This window comes from Muscardinus avellanarius, assembly GCF_963383645.1.
Source record: "Muscardinus avellanarius genome assembly, chromosome: 5".
Classification (NCBI taxonomy): Eukaryota; Metazoa; Chordata; class Mammalia; order Rodentia; family Gliridae; genus Muscardinus; species Muscardinus avellanarius.
Genome location: NC_137790.1, coordinates 108,623,566 through 108,643,140, shown reverse-complemented (window position 1 = coordinate 108,643,140; position 19,575 = coordinate 108,623,566). Strand labels below are relative to the sequence as shown.

The window sequence follows — 19,575 nt, the reverse complement described above, 5'->3', positions numbered from 1 at the left end:
ATCTAGTGAGAAACAGATAAATATTGGAAAGTCCCAATTCTCTGCAGTGTCTCCTGGCTCTATCTATTGGTCGGCTTAAGGACTCTGTAGGATTCTGAGTCTCATCTGAGCTGGAATTAAACTACAAGGGGAAGCTTTAGGATCTTCAGAGGCTCTAAGGGAACCTGCCATTAAGAAATGGTCTTACTTCTGAGCAAATGTCCTCAAGGAAAATAAATCAGCAGAGATCAGAAATGATTATTTTTTGTTCTTCCATGGAATTATTCACTTTTAAATTTTAATCTAGTTACCATTTAAGTAACTATGATTACATAGAAACTTCCCAGTTATGACCTTTTGTAAATGTATTAAGATTCATTGCAGTCAGCTTCTGGAATAAATCACTGAACGTCAAATTAACTAGTGTTTTTCACACTGAATTAATATGTTATATATGAAAATACGACACATGACCTCCACATATATTGCTTTCTATACTTTGGTATCTGCTCCAAAGTTTCCAAATGGTTATCCAAAAGTCCATATAGGTCTATGCAGTCCTCCTCTCTGGAGCTTGGTAGGCTGTTGAGTTGCAGTCCTTATTGTTAAAATAAATTCAAGCAAGCTGGGCGTGGTGTCGCACGCTTGTAATCCCTGTGCTTGGGAGGCTGAGACAGGAGGATCACACGGGTTCGAAACCAGCCTCAGCTACTTAGTGAGGCTCTCAGCAACTTGGTGAGACCATTTCCAAATAAAATATAAAAAAGGTCTGGGAGTATAGGCCGGAGGTAGAAAGGCTCTGAATTTCACCTACAGTACCCCCCCACACACACACAAAAAAGAAATCCAAGCAAATCTGATGTTCCAGGCTTCCAGAAATACATTTAACCAATAATTTTAAGGCAGAGTAACCCAACATAAGCCTGATTTAATATGGCCTGGTGTAAAGTTCTATGCATTTCAAAGACATTTATGAAGACTAGTTCTCATTTTATGTTTACAAAATTAAAACAATACTATTAATTTAATAAAGAATTATCTAGACAAAATTATTAGTCAAAAATAGGTTTAATTCAATAACATTAAAATTTGTTCTTGTCCTAAAATGAATCTTGCAATCAAATCTCAATAATTTTATAACATTTTCAGGTAGCATATTTAAAAATCCAGATAAGTGTCACGGATTATTGATAAAACTGAATTTTAAATTTGTCTATCTTAAAGTCCTGTTAGTTTAGTATATAACTGAAATAAATAAAATGCCAGTTCATGGGCACTATCCATTTAAACACTATCCATTTAAACATTGTTCTTCTCTGTTGCAAGCCTGTGTGTGTATATTTTTTTTTTTTGCTTAATTTCATGGCAATCGCACAAGAAAAGATGGAAAATATTTATTATCCTTATTACATAGACAAGGAAACCCAACTTCATAGAGCCTAAGTCAAAGTCAAATGGCTATAAAATATTGAAGCTTGAATTAGAATCAAAGTCCTGTTTCTCCTAAACAAGTTTCTTTCTCTGCTGAGTTCACATTAACCTTGATGACAGAAAATAAATTTTATCTTTGGTTTTCTGAAATTGAGAATATTAAGTTTACCTCCAAAAGGTTTGAAAACTGTTTCTTCATTTAAAGAAAACACAAAACTCTAATTCCATATGCCATTGCCTATGCAAAAATTAAATGGTTTACTGTTTTGTTTTCCATTTATTTTTATATTTATTCATTTTTAAATTTAAGTATATAATAAGTTATATTCCCACCATATTAAAATTTAAGTAATAGATGTTCCTCCCAATTCATAAATAGCAACCCATGGGTAATTATGGGTAACAGTTGGGAACATGGCCCTCTACTTAAAAAGATGCATCTATATTTTCAACACCAAACACATTATCTTTCGCTTAATAATATAACCAATGAGCAAGAATGTGAAATAGATTACATTTAAAATAGATGAACAACTGTATTAAGTATAACACAATAATATATACTAATAAGACATTTTTGAATTTTCAAACTCAAATGTAACTTTCTTTCCATCATTTAAATATGAACATTTAAATAAGTCAGGATAATAAGTAGCAAGAGAAGGAGAAGGAGCATAAAATGTACAAAATTACCTTTGCAACTATTCTACATGTTAAAAATGTTTTAAAATCAAAATAGCCTTTAGGGCATGTAGTAAATCATATATTTCACTGTAGGATGGAAGCTTAAACTAAAGCCAAAGAAAGTGATTTACTGCTGATATTTCCAGTCTCCCACATCCTTCACTAACTGTGTGATGGTAGGATTTCATCTGGTAACTGTTCTAAATTCTTACCTGAACTTTTTTCCCCCTAGAATGATATTATCTTTCAAATTACACTCTAGAAGAATTCATCACTCTGACAATGTATCATTAATCAAAGTAAAAAGGTTGATATTTTATAGCATTCTGGAGTGGATGGCACCTTGCAAAAGTTAAGGTCCAAGAGTAAAAGTTTTAGTTCAGTTAGAAAAATGATATACTTTGTGGTAGTGTCAGTGTTTCAAAACTCTCCCTACCCCCATCATCCAAAGCTCTGGGTACCCAGCAATAAATATTCATGACCACATTGACATGGCCATACCTCTGTGTGGCCCAGCAGTGCCAGCTCAAGGAAATCCACACGTAGTTTACTTCTCAAGTTTGAAAGAAAGAAGAGGAAACTCTCTTTTCTTAATGTCAAGCTTCATTTACTTTACAGTTGCAAAATAATTAAAAGAGCTGTATTGCAAACACAGCATCCCATTATAAACTAAACATTCTAAACTCTGTCAGATAGTTGTTATGCCCTTTAAATTTGCCAGGCAAAATACACCCATACACACAGAAAAAAAAATTAGAGTAGAACTCAAGCAATGTCATGTGCCCTGGCTGTGGTGATTGTTAGTCATGGTTGAGACTCAGACAACTTTAACTAAAAAATCATCTCAAGATCACATGATATACTAAATTTACTTGTTACCATTCATAATCTGAATTTTATATGTTAAATTAATTTAAATTAAAAATCTTAAAAGTTTTAAATAATAAATTTATCTAATATTTTAAATTATGTATAGAAAATAATTATGTATGTAAAATTATGTATATAAAAATAATTTTAAACCTGTTCTTTGAGAAAACATTTCTTTTTCAATAGGAATATTTTCCCAGACATAGTTTCTTCTGGGGCTTTGATAGGAATTATCTCAACATGCAAATGGTAGACATGGGAATGTGTCAGTATAACTCTGGAGTTGTACTGAGTCTTAAATTTTTATTTTTCAATACGTTACTGTTTTGAAGCAATCAAAAACAAGCTTTCTTACAATTAAAGCCAGAACTTTAGGAATTTATGAAAATAGAAAATAAAAGATGAAACTCTTGAAATGCCTCCTCTAGAGTAAAAGGTCTGAATTGACTTCAACTGCCAGGCATTTGAGAGTTAGGCTGTCTAGACAAACTAGGAGTATAAGTGCAGAAACTGCAGACACACCTTGATCCAGAACAAGGAATTGATAAAGGAAGCTCTATCTTGATACATGTTTTTGTTTCATGTTTTGTTTTGCAGAATGAACCCAGGGGTGATCTGCCACTGAGCTGTACTCCCAGGTCTATAATTTAGTTCTCTCTCTCTCTCTCTCTCTCTCTCTCTCTCTCTCTCTCTCTCTCTCTCTCTCTCCTTCCCTCCCTCCCTCCCTTAATTTTGATACAAGGTATTACTAATATTGCAGATGCTAACCTAGAAACTGATCATTCTGGCTCACCTTTCCAAGTGGTGGGATTACAGGAGTGTGCCACTGTGTCCAGCTACAAGAAAATTCCTACAGGACATAACATCATAGAGAAGAACGTAAAAGTCCCGAGGGTGTACACTGATATTTTAAGTAGGATTGCCCACTACTTTTGTTCGGTTTCTGATGACATAGAATGACAGGATTTGAGTGGCTTTCTTTTCATCCCAATTTTTTCTCAAATCTTGTTAATTAGTTGAGAGATTTACCAGATGGAAAGATTTTTAGGAATCATGTGTTGTGTTAAGCAGCAACACTAGTCTCTATAGAGTATTTTTCCAGCATATTTCTATTAATATGTTGCACTAGATTCAGTGCATTATGATAGTGTAAGGATGTTGTTATCTAAAATCAACAGTAACTGATAAAACTAAATCCCCTGAGTTGGGTGCTACATGGAAAAGAGGGAGAACTAGCTATATCAAGGAGAGACATTTTTCAAATCACCATAGAAGGATGCAATAAACTCATTAAATGTATACTTAGTAAAATATCCTTGCACGGTAAAAGTAATATACTATAAAAATATGTCATTTCAAATGTGTGTTCTGGTACAGGCTTATAATCCCAGCACTTTGGAGATTGAGACAGGAGGACTGCCAGTTCCCAGCCAGCCACGGCAAGGCCATCTGCAAACACCATTTCAAAAGTACAGCCTTAGCAAGTTGTGATACTCTCATCAAGCTAGTGAGATCCAGTTTCAAAATAAATATAAAATAGGGATAGGGGTGTACCCTTGAGGTAGAATGCCCCTAGGTTTAATACCCAATATCGCAACAAATAAATTAATTAATTAAATAGGGCTGGAGGTATAGTTCATGAGGTAGTATGGACCTGGGTTTAATCCTCAGTACAAAAACAAATTAATTTATTTTAAACATCCTAATTCATTAAACAAGGATGAAAAAAATGAGTATTGCCAAAAATTTTACTTCTCTTATAAATCATCTTTACATTTTTGTGACTAACTAATCTCATGTAGCATAATGTCCTCCAGTTCCATCCATTTCCCTGTAAATGATGTAATTGTGTTTTTCCTTATGGCTGAGTAAAATTCTATTGTGTACATATCCTGCAGTTTTGTAATTCATTCATTTGTTGATACACATTTTGGCTGGTTCCATAGTTTGGCAATGGTGAATTGTGCAGCTATGAACATAGATATGCATTATTAGTTTGGTTTCCCTTCTTTTGGGTAGTATTGCTGGATCAAATGGTAAGCTCCTTCCCTAATATGTGAAAGCTAGGGAGAAATGGGTAACAGGAGGAACTCGAAGAAGGAGATCCTAAAGAGGAGCAAATAAGGCGACCTAACTGTGGGGACAGGAAGGGGAAGAGGAAACTCTTTAAAGCACATGATGTGCTTAAACATCAAAGTCAATCACTAAGGCTGGGCGTGGTGGCGCATGCTTGTAATCTCAGCACTTGGGAGGCAGAGACAGGAGGATCGCGCAGGTTTGAAGCCACTATGCTGGCTTAAGAGACCCTGTTCCCAAGTTAAAAAGTATAAAGTAGGTCTGGGAGTGTAGCCCGGAGGTAGAAGGGCTTCAAGGAACCCCAGTATCACAAAAAAAAAAAAAAAAAAAAAGTCAATCACTAGGCCAAGCACGGGAAGGAGGAATGGGGAGGAAATGGGGTGGGGATCAGGTAAGGACTAATTGGGTGATGTGTGTATATATGTTTCCACAAGTCTTTTATCCCATTAAGATGTATGAATATAATGCAAAAATAAAAATAAAAAATAATAGTTCATCTTTACAGATAATCTCAGTACAAATTTATCTCTTAAAATATACTCCACTATTATTAACTCTGATTTCTCTTATGAAGCTTAAGAAAAAAAATAGTTATACATGATTTGATCAAAGGTTTCATTTACTATTAGGAAAGAGAGAGAAAGAAAGGAGAGAGAGAGAGAGAGAGAGAGAGAGAGAGAGAGAGAGAGAGAGAGAGAGAGAGTTGGTTGTTAACTTCAGGCCAGAAAGAAAAGGAAATGTTTGAGAAGCAAGGGGCAGATATTTCTGTCCTGAAAAAGAAAAACCAAATTTGAGGAAAAGTTCTTATACAAATGCATATGGAAACTTAAATATTTTCACAATGTAGGTAAAATTATGATGGGGAAACTCACAATAGAATCATGTTTTTTAAACTCACATCAGATCATCATATTTTTAAAAGCAGATATAGTATCTGCATGAGTAGTACAATATCGATAGTCGAAAAAACATTGCACTTATCAAAAGATAAATAGGAATCATATATTGGAAGTATAACATTTATGGGGCTGAAGTTTATTGCCTATTCTAGAAACATATAACTTTAAGCAGAACTTAAGAGACCCTTAAATTTACCTTTCCTATAAAGGTCTGATTTCTATCAGGTTTTATCAATCAAAGATTTATATATTATTATTCCTCCTTGACACATAAAGAAATCATAAAAATGAACAAGGTTCTGTTCATATACATTTTATTATAAATGTAATTTATTATTTAATAGACAAATTATGTCAAATAAAACTAACTTGGACTTAATATTTAGTACTAATCATAAAACAATATTTGAAACTATTAAAATAAAACACATATAATACAGTAAGACATTTAAAATAAGACAAGAAATAAATGTAATAGCTCAACAAATAATACATTTTCAAAAATTTTCAATCACTTAGCCCTTCAATCACAAGGAAAAGAATATAAGTTAGGGGTAAATAATTGTGCCTCTTAAATTTTATTATAACACTAAAAATTTCTACTTAGAAGCAATCTTAAAAGTGAGTCAGAACAACAGGAAAGCAACACAAGAAACTCACACCTGCAATCTTGCCTTCTATTTGCAGTTTTGATGCCATGTAATTATGCACTATATTAATTATCTTACCAAGTACTTACTGTTGTTTTCAACTAATATAACATGTATAATGTATCCAGATGAGTTAGCTGCTTTCAGCAATTACTCATATTTCACTACCCGGAGAACAAATGATTTCGTAGGCAATGATTTGAATAACATATTTTTAGAAACAGGAATAAACTCAGAAATAGCAATCAAAATTATTTTCATATTTGGTTTTTAAATGTAGCATTACTCTTGTATCACAATAAGACCATTTTTATCTTATAAAGACCAATCAACAGAAAATATAACAAACAACATCACTGTAAAATTTGTCAACTGCAAGAAAAATTTACCAGCCAACACAGGTAGCACTTGCCAATTAACAAAGACCCTTGAATATTCAGCATGAATGTGAGGGAGGAGAGTTCAGACATTGGGTTAGACCTCTATGCTATCCTCCAAAATTGACATTCTATTATCTTCTATTTATATGTTTGTGTGGTACTGGGGGTAGAACACAGGGGCCTTCTACCTCCAGGCTATACCCCCAGACATACATACATCCATCATACATACATACATAACATACATACATACATATATTTTTTTTTGGGGGGGGAAGGTCTGGGGATGGAACCCAGTGACATCCGACCTCCAAGCTTTATCCCCTCCCTATTTTTTTTCTATTCTTTATTTTGAAACGAGGTCTCACTGAGTTGCAGAGGGCCTCACTAAGTAGCTGAGGCTGTCCACAAACCTCGATCCTCTGGTCTCAGCCTCCCAAATGCTGGGATTACAAGTGTACACCACCATGCCTGGCTAGATATTTTTAATAATATTTGTATTTTTATATTTTTATATTTTATTTGGAAACAGGGTCTAAGTTGCTTAAAGCCTCACTAAGCTGCTGAGGCTGGCTTCAAAACTGTGCAATCCTCCTGTCTCAGCCCCCACAAGTAATGAGATTACATGTGTGTGCCACCACGCCCAGCTCTATCATCTTCTATTTAAATAAAAACAAAGTCTGTGTTTTAAAATATGCTCTGATAAATTGAGTGCTAACACTTTAACTCACTGTTTTGTACAAAAGCCTTCCAAAATATACATCACTATACCACTCTTGAAAACAGCCCTCAATGTGCAATGCCATATTGTTAACTGTAAGCAGTGTTGATCAGTAGATGCCGAGAACTCGGTCCTCTTTCTAACTTTAACTTCCCACCCACTGAACACGCTCTCTCTGCTTTCCATTCTTCATATACATGTACAACCACTATCTCACTTCTACAGCACTGACTACCACATGTAAATGGAGGTATGCAGTATTTGTCCTTTTCTACCTACTTATTTCGCTTGTTTTCTAGGCTCATGTTACGTGTTCTTACCAAACACTCATACAAACACACACACACACACACACACACACACACACACACACACACAAGGAACACAGGAAGCTTTTGGGTATAATGTATATGTTTACTGTCCTGATTATGATGATATCATGGACATAGGTATATATTAAAATCTATCAAACTATACAACATTAAATATGCGCAATTTCTATAGTAAAGCTGTGGGAAAAAAATCTAAGCACGAAAGTCACCTTTTCGGTAATTTTTTTGGACTTGCCATTAATATTAGTTTTCTGAAGCCGGGCACTGTGCCACATGCTTGTCATCCCAGCATTTGGGAGACTGAGACCAGAGGGTCGTGGTTCGCAGACAGCCTCAGCTACTTAGTGAGGCCATCGGCAATTTAGTGAGACCCTGTTTCAAAATAATAGGGCAAGGGTTGTATTTAAGAGGTCAAATACCCCTGTGTTCCATCCCCAGACCTAAAAAAAACACACCAAAATCCTAGTTTTCTGAGCTAAAACAAAACAGTAGATGGTATAGTCAAATAAGGTTGAATTTCTAGTAAAATTTTATCCTGACTAATAAAACCTAATGTATGTAACCCCTGCTTTGAGAATACTTTTATATTTGTTGTCATTTAATCTTATCCTCACAATCTCCCTACAAGGTTCTGAGCTTGCATATATGCATTTTATCATAAAGATTCCCCTTAACCTAAACATCACAGAAGCAGAAACGCCCTCCCTTTGAGATTGGTTCAGACTGTCCCCGCATTAAACCCCTGCTGCAGCCTCCCCTTCTCCTGTGTGTCCATCACTTCACTCTGTCACTCGTTTCTGTCATACATTCCCTATGTATCACATACATATTCCCTATGTATCCCTATGTATGTTGGAAGCACCTATGCTCCTTCAACTCTTTACAGATGGTTCGCTAAATTCTGTTTCCTTTCCTGAGTTGTTCTTAATGTTGGCATCTAGGGCCATTACCACAGGTACAATTTCATTGGAGCACAAGCTGCAAAACTGTCCCACATATACGTGTTCTTAAAATTCTTGTCAGCCAGGCGTGGTGGTGCACACTTATAATCTCAGTACTTGGGAAGCTGAGACAGGAGGATCACAGATTCAAGGACAGCCTCAGCAAGAAGTGAAGAGACTCTACCAACCTATAAATAGAATGTTTCAAAATAAAAATAAAATAGGCCTAGGGGTATAGCTCAGAGGTAGAATGACCCTGGGTTTAATACCCAATACCACACACACCCACCCCCACACAAAAAAAATTTTGTCAACACTTTTCCAAGAAAGATACTCAAATGGATAGTAAGTCTATTACCAAGGTCATTCCTCACAGAAATAGAAAAAGAAATAATCAGTCCTTAAATTCATTTGGAACAACAAAAACCATGCAGGAAGAATCACCATACCTGACTTTATACTACAAAGCCATAGTAATAAAAACAGCAGCCAGGTGTGGTGGTGCATGTTTGTAATTCCAGCATTTAGGAGGCTGAGACAGGAAGATCATGGTTAGCGGACAGCCTCAGCTACTACTTAGTGAGTCCCTTTGCAATTCAGTCAGACCCTGTTTCAAAATAAAAAATAGGGCTGGAAGTGTAGCTGGGAGGTAGAATGCCCCTGGGCTCCATCCCCAGTACTGGAAAATAAATGAAATTTAAAAATAAATAAATAAAATAAAAACAGCATGGTACTGGGACAAAAACAGATACATAGACCAATGGAGTAGAATAGAAGACTCAGAAAAAAATCCACACACTTACAGCCAATTGATTTTTTGACATAAGAGCCCAAAGCATACTCTGGAAAAAAAGATAGCCTGTTCAACAAATGGTGCTGGGAAAACTGGTTAACCATAGGCAGAAAAATGGAAATGACCCACACTTTCTTACTCTGTACAAGAGTCAATTCAAGATGGTACAAAGACTTGGAAATTAGACCAGAGACCTTGAAGTTCCTTGAACAGGACAGAGGCCCAACACTGCAACACATAGGCACGGTTAAGAACTTTTTCAACAAGACTGCAAAGGCACAAGAAACTAAAAGGCAAATCAATATGTGGGATTGCATTAAACTGAAGAGTTTCTGTACAGCAAAAGAAACTATCAAGAACCTCAACCGAGAGCCAACAGAATGGAAGATTTTTGCCACCTACTCCTCTAATTGAAGACTAATATCTAGAATATACAAGGAACTCAATAAACTCAGTATTAAGAAAACAACCAAATCAAGAAATGGCAGGTGAACAAAATAGACACTACACAAAAGAAGAAATTCAAATGGCCAATAAATTCATAAAAAGTGTTCAGCATCATTAGCAATCAGAGAGATGCAAGCCAAAACTACCCTGAGATTTCACCTAACTCCAACTAGAATGGCAATCATTCAAAACACAAACAACAACAAATGCTGGTGAGGACATTAAGAAATGGGAACTCTAATACATTGTTTATAGGATTGCAAATTAGTGCAACCACTTTGGAAAACAGTATGGAGGATCCTTAGAAGATAGGAACAAACTTACCATATGATCCAGCAATACCACTTCTGGGTATCTACCCAAAAGAATGGAAACCAAACTACCAAACTAATGCATGTGGATCTATGTTCATAGCTGCACAATTCACCATTGCCAAACTATGGAACCAGCCAAGATATCCATGAACAGATGAATGGATTATAAAACTATAGGATATGTATACAATAAAATTTTACCCAGCCATAAAGAACAAAATTATATCACTTAGAGGAAAATGGATGAAACTGGAGAACATTAAGCTAAGTATGATTAGTCAGTCACAAAAAATAAGAAATCAGATGCTCTCCTTAATATGCGAAAGCTAGGGAGAAAATGGGTCATAGAAGGAACTCTAGATGAAGAAGGAGATACTATAGATTATAATAAGAGGGAAATTTCTTAATGTACATGATGTACATTCACAAACATATTAAAGTCAATCACTAAGCCAAAATAACATAAGAAGGAGGGAGGGGAGAGAAAACAGGGTGGGAATTAGGTAAGGGCTAATTGGGTGATGTGTGCATATATGCCTCTATTATCTCATACTCCATTAAGATGTAAAACTACAATGGACCAATAAAAAAAAAATTTTAAGGAAAAAAATTGGCTAAAAAATAGAAATACTCTTGTTTATATATTTTAAATGTTTACTTGTTTCTTAAATATAATATTAAATAATATTTATAAATAACAAGCTTATATTTTCAGTATATTTTATAAGCTGGACTTTAAAATCATGAATTTATAATAATTAATTTGAGGAGATATTTAATTGTCATTGACATGTTTCCATCTTATTGATGACTCTGGGAGAAGAAACAGCAAGCTCAACTCTACCCATTCTGTCTGCCCAAAGAGGGATGCATTAAAAACTAGTTACCTATGGAAATGTTTCTGGGCTCTTCCCTATCAAAAGGAAATGTCTATAACTTGGGAGAAAAACATATTTAGTTCAAAGAAGCATCAGGATGTTGGATTTGTCTGGACATCCACACCATAATCACTGATTCTGAATATATCAATCATAAAATAGAGAATTTCATTTCTACTTCCTGACCCCAATATCTATGTCTCAGTTAATAATTTGGAAAGCAAAGAAAGTAATGCTATACACAAACCTTCAAAGCTTTTAAAACTCTAAAGTTAAGCCAATGATTATGTATAATTTTACTCTGAACTCCAGAATATCACATCAAATTCTTTGGGAAATAATTGCTAAGACTTTGCTTCCGAGTTTTACTGGAGAATGGGCACCTGTGGTCCATGACACCCTGGACCACCCAGGGCTCTGCCGGCAAGGAAGCCCCACTTGATGCAGCCCAGCAAGCTTGGACCTCCCAGCCTCCAAACCCATGAGTTATGGAGATTTCTATTCTTTGTAAATTAACCAGTCCATGAAATTCAGTTATAACAGCAGAAAACTGATAAGGAAAGGAATAACTTAAGTAGTAGCGACAGGTCCCTGTGGATAGGGCAAGTCCCAGGGATTCTTCAACCAGAACCCACCAGCAGGCAATGCTCCAGGCAGCTAGGGCAATGAGCAAGTGCTGGAGAGGCGGAGCTGGGGTGCACACCATTACATCAGTAGTATGTGTATGCACAGTGTTAAGACTGGTCCCCTCACAAGATCATTCAAGCCCTGAGGACAATGCCTCAAGTGACTCGCTGTGATCTGAAAGTGCTGCCTTGTTCTGAACCTTCACAGATAAGTGATGGTGTGAACCTAAACCTTGATATTCACCACTGTCAACTAAAAAAAAATTTTCTAAAGTTACCGTAGCCTGTATTCTGACACCAACTAAGCCCAGTCCAGAAATTATTTGGCTACAAGTTTGTTCAGACAAGGATACATTTTTGGTTCTATCCATATTTATTTAGAAATATCTTTCCTTGGAGATAAAGGGTCTCAGACCAGAAAACACAGAAATTCCACCTTAACTTTCTCTTCTGTCATCACTCATCCTCTACATCCCAAAGTCTCTTTTCCCCAATTAAGAATATCTTTGTTTCAGTTAAGAAAAGATACTCAGCACACTCTATTAGTGATCGACTAATCCCTTGTGCATGTTACACTTCATAATAGAATGCTCTTTGCTTGGTTTCTAATTTTATTTCTTCTCTTTGATTATATGTTGTTAAAGAAAATGGGAATACCTTGCATATTAACACCTTATTTTTCATCTGAAAAAACCCTTCATTTCACCCCTTAATGTTGACAATCATTCTAAATAGAAAAGTAGAAATTTTGTACTTAGTAATTCTTCCTGTGCATTTCCGCTTTGTTTTGCAGATAATTAACTATTTAACAGAGTTTGTAAAAGGCAAACTTGAAATGTTTTGAATCACTGCCAAGTATAAATCAATCATAATTCAAAGAAACTCCTTTTTAAATTAAAATGTTAGTCAACAGAGAAATAGGAGTATTTGCTTTCAATTTTCCAGGGCTTTCTCTCTTAAGTAAAACAAGATATGCTGATACAAAATGTTCACAGTGACTGAATTACAGGCCTACAGGGGCCATAAAATCAGGCCTGAAATGCTTAAAAACTACAAAATTTAGCTACACTTTATAAAAACCAGAAAGACATCATAGATTAAATAATATAAAGTATAACAACCATTAGCCTACAATGTCTGCTTTTTATTTTTTGATACTGGGGATTGAACTCAGAGGCATTCTACCCATGCCATTTTTAATTTTTATTTTGAAACAGGGTCACACTTGGTTGCGGAGGTTCTCCCCCAGTATTTGAGGGTGGCCTTGAACCTGTAATCCTCTTACCTCACCATCCCAAGTACAGGGGTGAAAGGCATATGTCACTGCACCAGGGGAATGTTTGCTTTTTATCCAGTGGTGCTTCCTACTTACCTATCAGATGTTTGCCCTCACTTCTCAGATTGCATAGGATTTCAGCAGTCAGTGAAACCTCGAGATTTTAATAGTTACCTTAATAGTGCCGAAATGGTGAAAAACTGAAACTACAGTATGACTTGATAAGGAGGGCTATACAAAAAGAGACATCCACTCATTACTAACCAAGTGGCCATCAAAGCCAAGGAACAAGGACAAGAACGTTAATGTACAGGGAACAACAGGGAAGAATGATAGAAACCAGGGAGAAAAAAGCAAAGCAACTGACGAAAGCTGAAGGTCTAAACAAAGGGCAGAAACAGGAAGTAGCAGCAAACGGTGGAAGAGAATGAAACCCAGAAGTGATGGTGGAGAACAAGGCCATGATAGAAAACGTGAGGTTCCAAGCAGAAGAGCGAGCTGCTCACGGGAAGCACAGAGCTGTACGTGCTACAGCAGCTAGCTAAGGCCTTTCCTTCCTTCCTTCCTTTCTTTTTTAATGTTTTGGGGCTGGCCTTGATCTTGAAGTCCTCCTAGCTCAGCTTTCCAAGTATGGAGATCACAGGCATGTACCACCACATCCAGTTTATGTGAGGCTTGCTTCTCCTTAAGTGTTATATAATCACAGATAATCAACATAATGGTTATGATTAATTTTTATAGCGGAGCTGTATTCATTGTACTTTATTTTCTAAGATAAGAGAAAGTGTATTTTGAAATAGTTTCCTTCAAAAATATGTATTTATTCATTTACTGTTTTACATATGTAAGGAATAGATGATGATGTTTTAGTATGCATATACATATGCACAATATACATAACCACAGTGCAATGATTTACAAGTGTCCAGTCTATTAACATGCCATCACCTCAAATAGTTTCTTTTCTTTTTCTTGTAGTTAGAACAACTATACACGCAAGATAATATTCAACCTTCAAAAAAGAGATAATTGTTGGCAACATGGGTAAACATGGACCAGATTATCCCTAGTGAGAAAAAAAAGCCAAGCACGGAAGGAAAAAACTGTATTATTTCACTTACATGCGAAATCTTAAGAAAAATTTTATTTATAATTTTTGTTTTATGAATAAATGAATATATTTAATTAAATTGTCTGGTAAATGTCTTCTTCAAAGAATTTCATTCCTTAGATATCTCAGCAGCTAAAGTGAGGTTATATATAAAAAAGTAAGAGCAATGTAGGTTTAGTTTCTAGCATAGGTGATCTATACATATTCTCCTAAGTACCAACATAACAATTTCATTTCCCAAATAGAAAAGGTACTTCCCAATACTCTCCCTCAAAAAGTACTAAGTACTAAGTAGCCGGGCGTGGTGGCGCACACTTGTAATCCCTGCACTTGGGAGGCAGGGACAGGAGCATCGCACAGATTCGAAGCCAGCCATGCTGGCTTAAGAGACCCTGTATCAAAAAATAAAAAAGTATAAAATAGGTCTGGGAGTGGAGCCCAGAGGTAGAAGGGTTTCCAGGAACCCCAGTACCACCAAAAAAAAAAAAAAAAGTACTAAGTTACAAATGATTTCAGTACCAACAAATTAGAGGGCAATAAAAGGAGCTACAAGAACACAAAAGAGGCGGTGTTCTTTATCACAAATTACTACATATATATATATATATATATATATATATATATATATATCCCATTTGAAAAAACCTGTCAAGTATTCATGATTATCTGCTGTACCCTTTGATTTCTGTACATCTGAAGTTAATTAACATTAACTTTTAGAGATAGATATATCTTTTGCAATTGTGAGATTCACTAGGAACTTAAATATCATTTTACTATTTGTGGCTCACCAACCTTTCCTCTTCTGCAATGAAAAATAGGAAATGTGATGCTGGCAGTATCTTACATGGTCTTATGAAAGAAATAAAAAGAAAGAAAAGAAAAGAAAAGAAAAGAAAAGAAAAGAAAAGAAAAGAAAAAAAATAAGGAAAGAGAGAAAGAAGGAAAGAAAGAAAGAAAGAAAGAAAGAAAGAAAGAAAGAAAGAAAGAAAGAAAGAAAGAAAATCAGAGATGTGAAGTGATGGATATATTCATTAGCTTGGTTTTGGAGATTTTTTTCATAATGCATAAGTAATCAATACATTGGATCTCTACAGTCATATCTGTCAATATGGATGGCAAAAATAGTCTATAGGTTGCTATAAATTCTCCAAGCAAAAGTACAACCAACTCAAAATATATTTACCAAAAAGTAACCAAATTTTATTTATCAAAAGTATATAACTCAATAAACATTCATATTTCCCAATAAATTCTATATTTAGAATGTTATAGGATTATAGTCTACTAAAATCACATTATTCTGAGACATAGGACCATTTTAATGTATAATATAAAATTGAAAAGAGTTCAGTATTTAGAAAGCTTCCTCTATGTCATATTGCTTTTAGTAAGTATGATTTGACCTGTATTATATTTACATGTAGATAGCAGTAAGCTCTCTCTCAGCAATGTCCAGGGAGTGTGTGCTCACATATGCACAGGAAAGAGAAGAAAGGAGACAGGGAAAGGAAAGGGAGGAAAACAGGGGAAAAGAGAGTCCAACCGAGGTAAATCCTGAAGCTCAAATACTGAAGCTAAGGGAAGGAGACTTGTCTCATTCTTCTTTTCTATCTTTCATATCAGCTATGTCATGTCACATCAGTTCACTAACTGGTAACTTGAAAAATGTGAATAGCCAGATGTGGTGGTGCACACCTGTATCCCAGCACTTGGGAGGCTGAATCAGGAGGGTGTCCTGTTTAGGAACAGCCTCAGTAATCTAGTGATACCCTGTTTCAAAACAGTAAATTAAAAAAGGGCAAGGGGCATAGCTTTAAGATAGCATGCCCCTGGGTTCAACCCTCAGTACCAAAAAAATGCTAAATACTAAATCATTAAAGAGTAATTCCTAGTATGAACATATAATAGAGTAGTTGTACTACTTACCTTCAAGGTAGAAACACTTTAAATTGTGTATTATTTGTATATTAACAGCTAAACTCACTTAACTAATTATTCGTTTGTTGTTACCAAGGATTAAACCTCGGGGCATTCTACCTCGAAGCAACAAACACAGTTCTTTTTATTTTTATTTTTATATTTTCATTACATTATATTTTCATATCACTTGGTGAGTTTTCCTCCAGCTTTCTCCCCACTCCTCCCCTTCTCCACACAAGATATTGAGATTGGCATTGGTATTCGCACATGTGTATATAATGTCTGTGGAAGTATTTTCTTCATTAATTCACCCACCTTCCTGGCTCTGCCGAGGCTTCTCTTCCAGTATCTAAAGTCCCTTTTGTATCCTGATTTTACTCCCTAGCTTTCATATATGAGAGAAAAACATATGACTCCTCACTTTTTGTGAGTGGCTAATCTCACGTAACATAATGTTCTCTAGGTCCATCCATTTTCCTGCAAATAGCATAATTTTGTTCTTTTTTTTTTTTTCTGAGTAGAATCCTATTGTGTTTATACATGGTTTCTCTAGATTACTGAAGGTCTAAGTTGCTGAGTCTGGCCTTGAACTTGCAATCCTTCTGTCTTAGCTTCCCAAGTACTTGGAAAGACTTGCTTTTTAAAATTGGTAAAACTAAGATCCTTCTCCAGATATCACCCAGTCACAGCACTGTGTCAATATGCTGGGAAGTGTGGAGAACGTCTCCAGAGCCAGCTCTACAGGTTGATGTCAGATCTTCTGTTTTAGACAGCCTGCCTAAAGGGCCACCTGTGCTAGCGTGGCTCCCCGGGCTTTCCCTCCCTCACTGTACTCAGCTCAGGCTCCTCTTCCACCCCTCCCTGCTGCAGAGACATCAGGTGCTCTGCTCTCCCCACTCTTCCACTGCCATGGTCTCTAGGGAAGTCTCTGCTGCATCCCAGCACTCTCCCACAGTTGCTGCCCTCCTCAAGCTGCTGTGGGCCTGCTGTTTGGATTCAAACTGGTGGTTCGGATCCGCCATCTTGACTCTCATAGACTCACTTTTATAGCGATTACTTTTCATTCCTTTTGACTATCTACTTTTTTTTTTTTTTTTTTTTTTGTGGTACTGGGGTTCCTGGAAGTCCTTCTAACTCTGGGCTACACTCCCAGACCTATTTTATATTTTTGAAACAGGGTCTCTTACGCCAGCGCGGCTGGCTTCGAACCTGCGCGATCCTCCTGTCTCCGCCTCCCAAGCGCGGGGATTACAAGCGTGCGCCACCACGCCCGGCTGACTATCTACTCTTAATGTCCTGAAGGAGGGAAGAAAAAGGTGGTTCATTGTTCTCCCCCATCATTTCTGTCTGAAGACTGACGATTGATTGGAAACTCAAAAGTAACTGATGTTAAATAAAAGTTAGATCTATTTGACGTTTTGGATTAAATATAACTTGGGTCACAGAATCTTTGAGCTCTACCAATATTTATGTTGACATAACATGTAAAAATAGAACTCTACCTGTGATCTTTTACTTTGTTTTATTATTTTATTTTATTTTATTTTTTGGTGGTACTAGGGGTGGAACCCAGAGGCTTTCTATCTCTGGGCTATACTCCCAGACCTATTTTATATTTTATTTGGAAACAGGGTCTCACTAAGTTGCTGAGAGCCTCACTAATAACTGAGGCTGCCCTTGAACCTGTGCAATCCTCCTGTCTCAGCCTCCCAAGCGCGGAGATTACAAGTGTGTGCCACCATGCCCGGCACCGTGATCTTTTAAAATACAACTCTGATCACCTCTTTACTTTTGCCTGCAAAATCCTTAGCCCATTACATAATTTCTGTGTTTTTTTATCTCCAAATCCTTAAAAGCAGGATTAGAGCAATATTAACTATAAAAGGCCATTGCCTGGCATAGACCCAGCTTCCTAGAAGGTACTCAGGAAACATTTTTTTAAATAAATTACTGTGAAACAAATTAAGCCTACAATAAATCTGTGCAACATTAAAAGTAGCTGTGTAATACCATGTGTATATCTACCATATTTACTGTTTAAAATTCTTATTAGAATTTGACAGGGTTTGTGTTCTGGCATGTTAAAGAGCAATGACTTTTTTAAAAAATGAACAAGAATAATGTAATAAAAGGCCTTAATACGTGGGAAGGAAAAGCAGAAACCCAAGAGATGATATCTAAATTTTTAATAGATAAGGACTAGTAAAATTTTAACAATAAACATAAAAAGAAAACATAAGTGTCTACTCACAAACTAGATAGACATATTTAAAAGCAGCCACGTGTTCATTTAAAAGTACAATAGACAAAAATAATGTCTAATTTTAAATGTCAAATTCACGGGTAGAATGCATAATCTAAAGACTCTAATCAAGCTAAGTGTTTCAGAAACTATATTAAAACATAGTTTAAATAGCAAAATAGAATCTAGATTAGTGTTTGGTAAAATAATTTTAAGATACATGTCAAGACTGTCTGTACATAATGGAATTTTATAAATTAATGTAAATCATCCTGAATTCTAAATTAGACATGTTTTAAGTGTCTTTATGTTGAAATATTTTATAAATACACTGTAAGTAAAGTTTAGAAAGTCTTACCTGTAAAAGAGTTGTTCTATGGAGTTTTTGTGCCCCCTTCTGGTGAATTTTAGCAAAGCACCCTGAACAATAATCTTCTCCACATTCAACACATACCTTAAAAGATAGATAAATTAAAAAATCATACAATCTTATGATAGTAGTATTTTGAGATATTTGCAATTAGATATCATTGTCTTTGTATTTATTTCTAAAATTACATACTTATATATCATCATAATTGAGAAATCTCCAAAAATTAAGATTTAACACTCTGAAGAAAACTAGCTTGCAAACACTAATTACTCTCATCTCAAAATAAATATAATGGTTGTATTTTAGACATCAGGCTTATGTTTTAAGTGCACATATTCATATGCAATTTATTATGAATCATAAAATAACTAGTGGCCTTAAGTCAAACTTCTTGACCTGATTTAAAAAAAAAAAAAACTAAAGGTCATTATCTATGAATCAGAACTTTCCCATCTATATGACTTCATTTTTTGTATGGATTCACCTAATACAGGTAATGTATACTATCTGCTTCTAAATTCCCATATGATTTCATGAAAGGGATTTCTTTTCTGGTAAGTATCAAAATACCGTTTTGAACATGTTCATTAAAGAATCTCCAAGGGAAAGAAAATACAAAAAAAAAAAAA

The 19,575-nt window shown here is 35.5% G+C and overlaps 1 protein-coding gene across 1 annotated transcript in view; it reads right to left on the bottom strand.

The window, feature by feature from the left end:
* The window catches only part of ZBBX (zinc finger B-box domain containing), a gene marked incomplete at both ends in the record, with an annotated part of 116,144 nt that overhangs the window by 67,499 nt on the left and 29,070 nt on the right, over positions 1–19,575 (bottom strand). Inside the window, one exon of the mRNA XM_080696580.1 lies at positions 18,932–19,027. Coding sequence (XP_080552706.1) covers positions 18,932–19,027 — 96 coding nt within the window. The remainder of the gene's footprint in view (positions 1–18,931; positions 19,028–19,575) is intronic.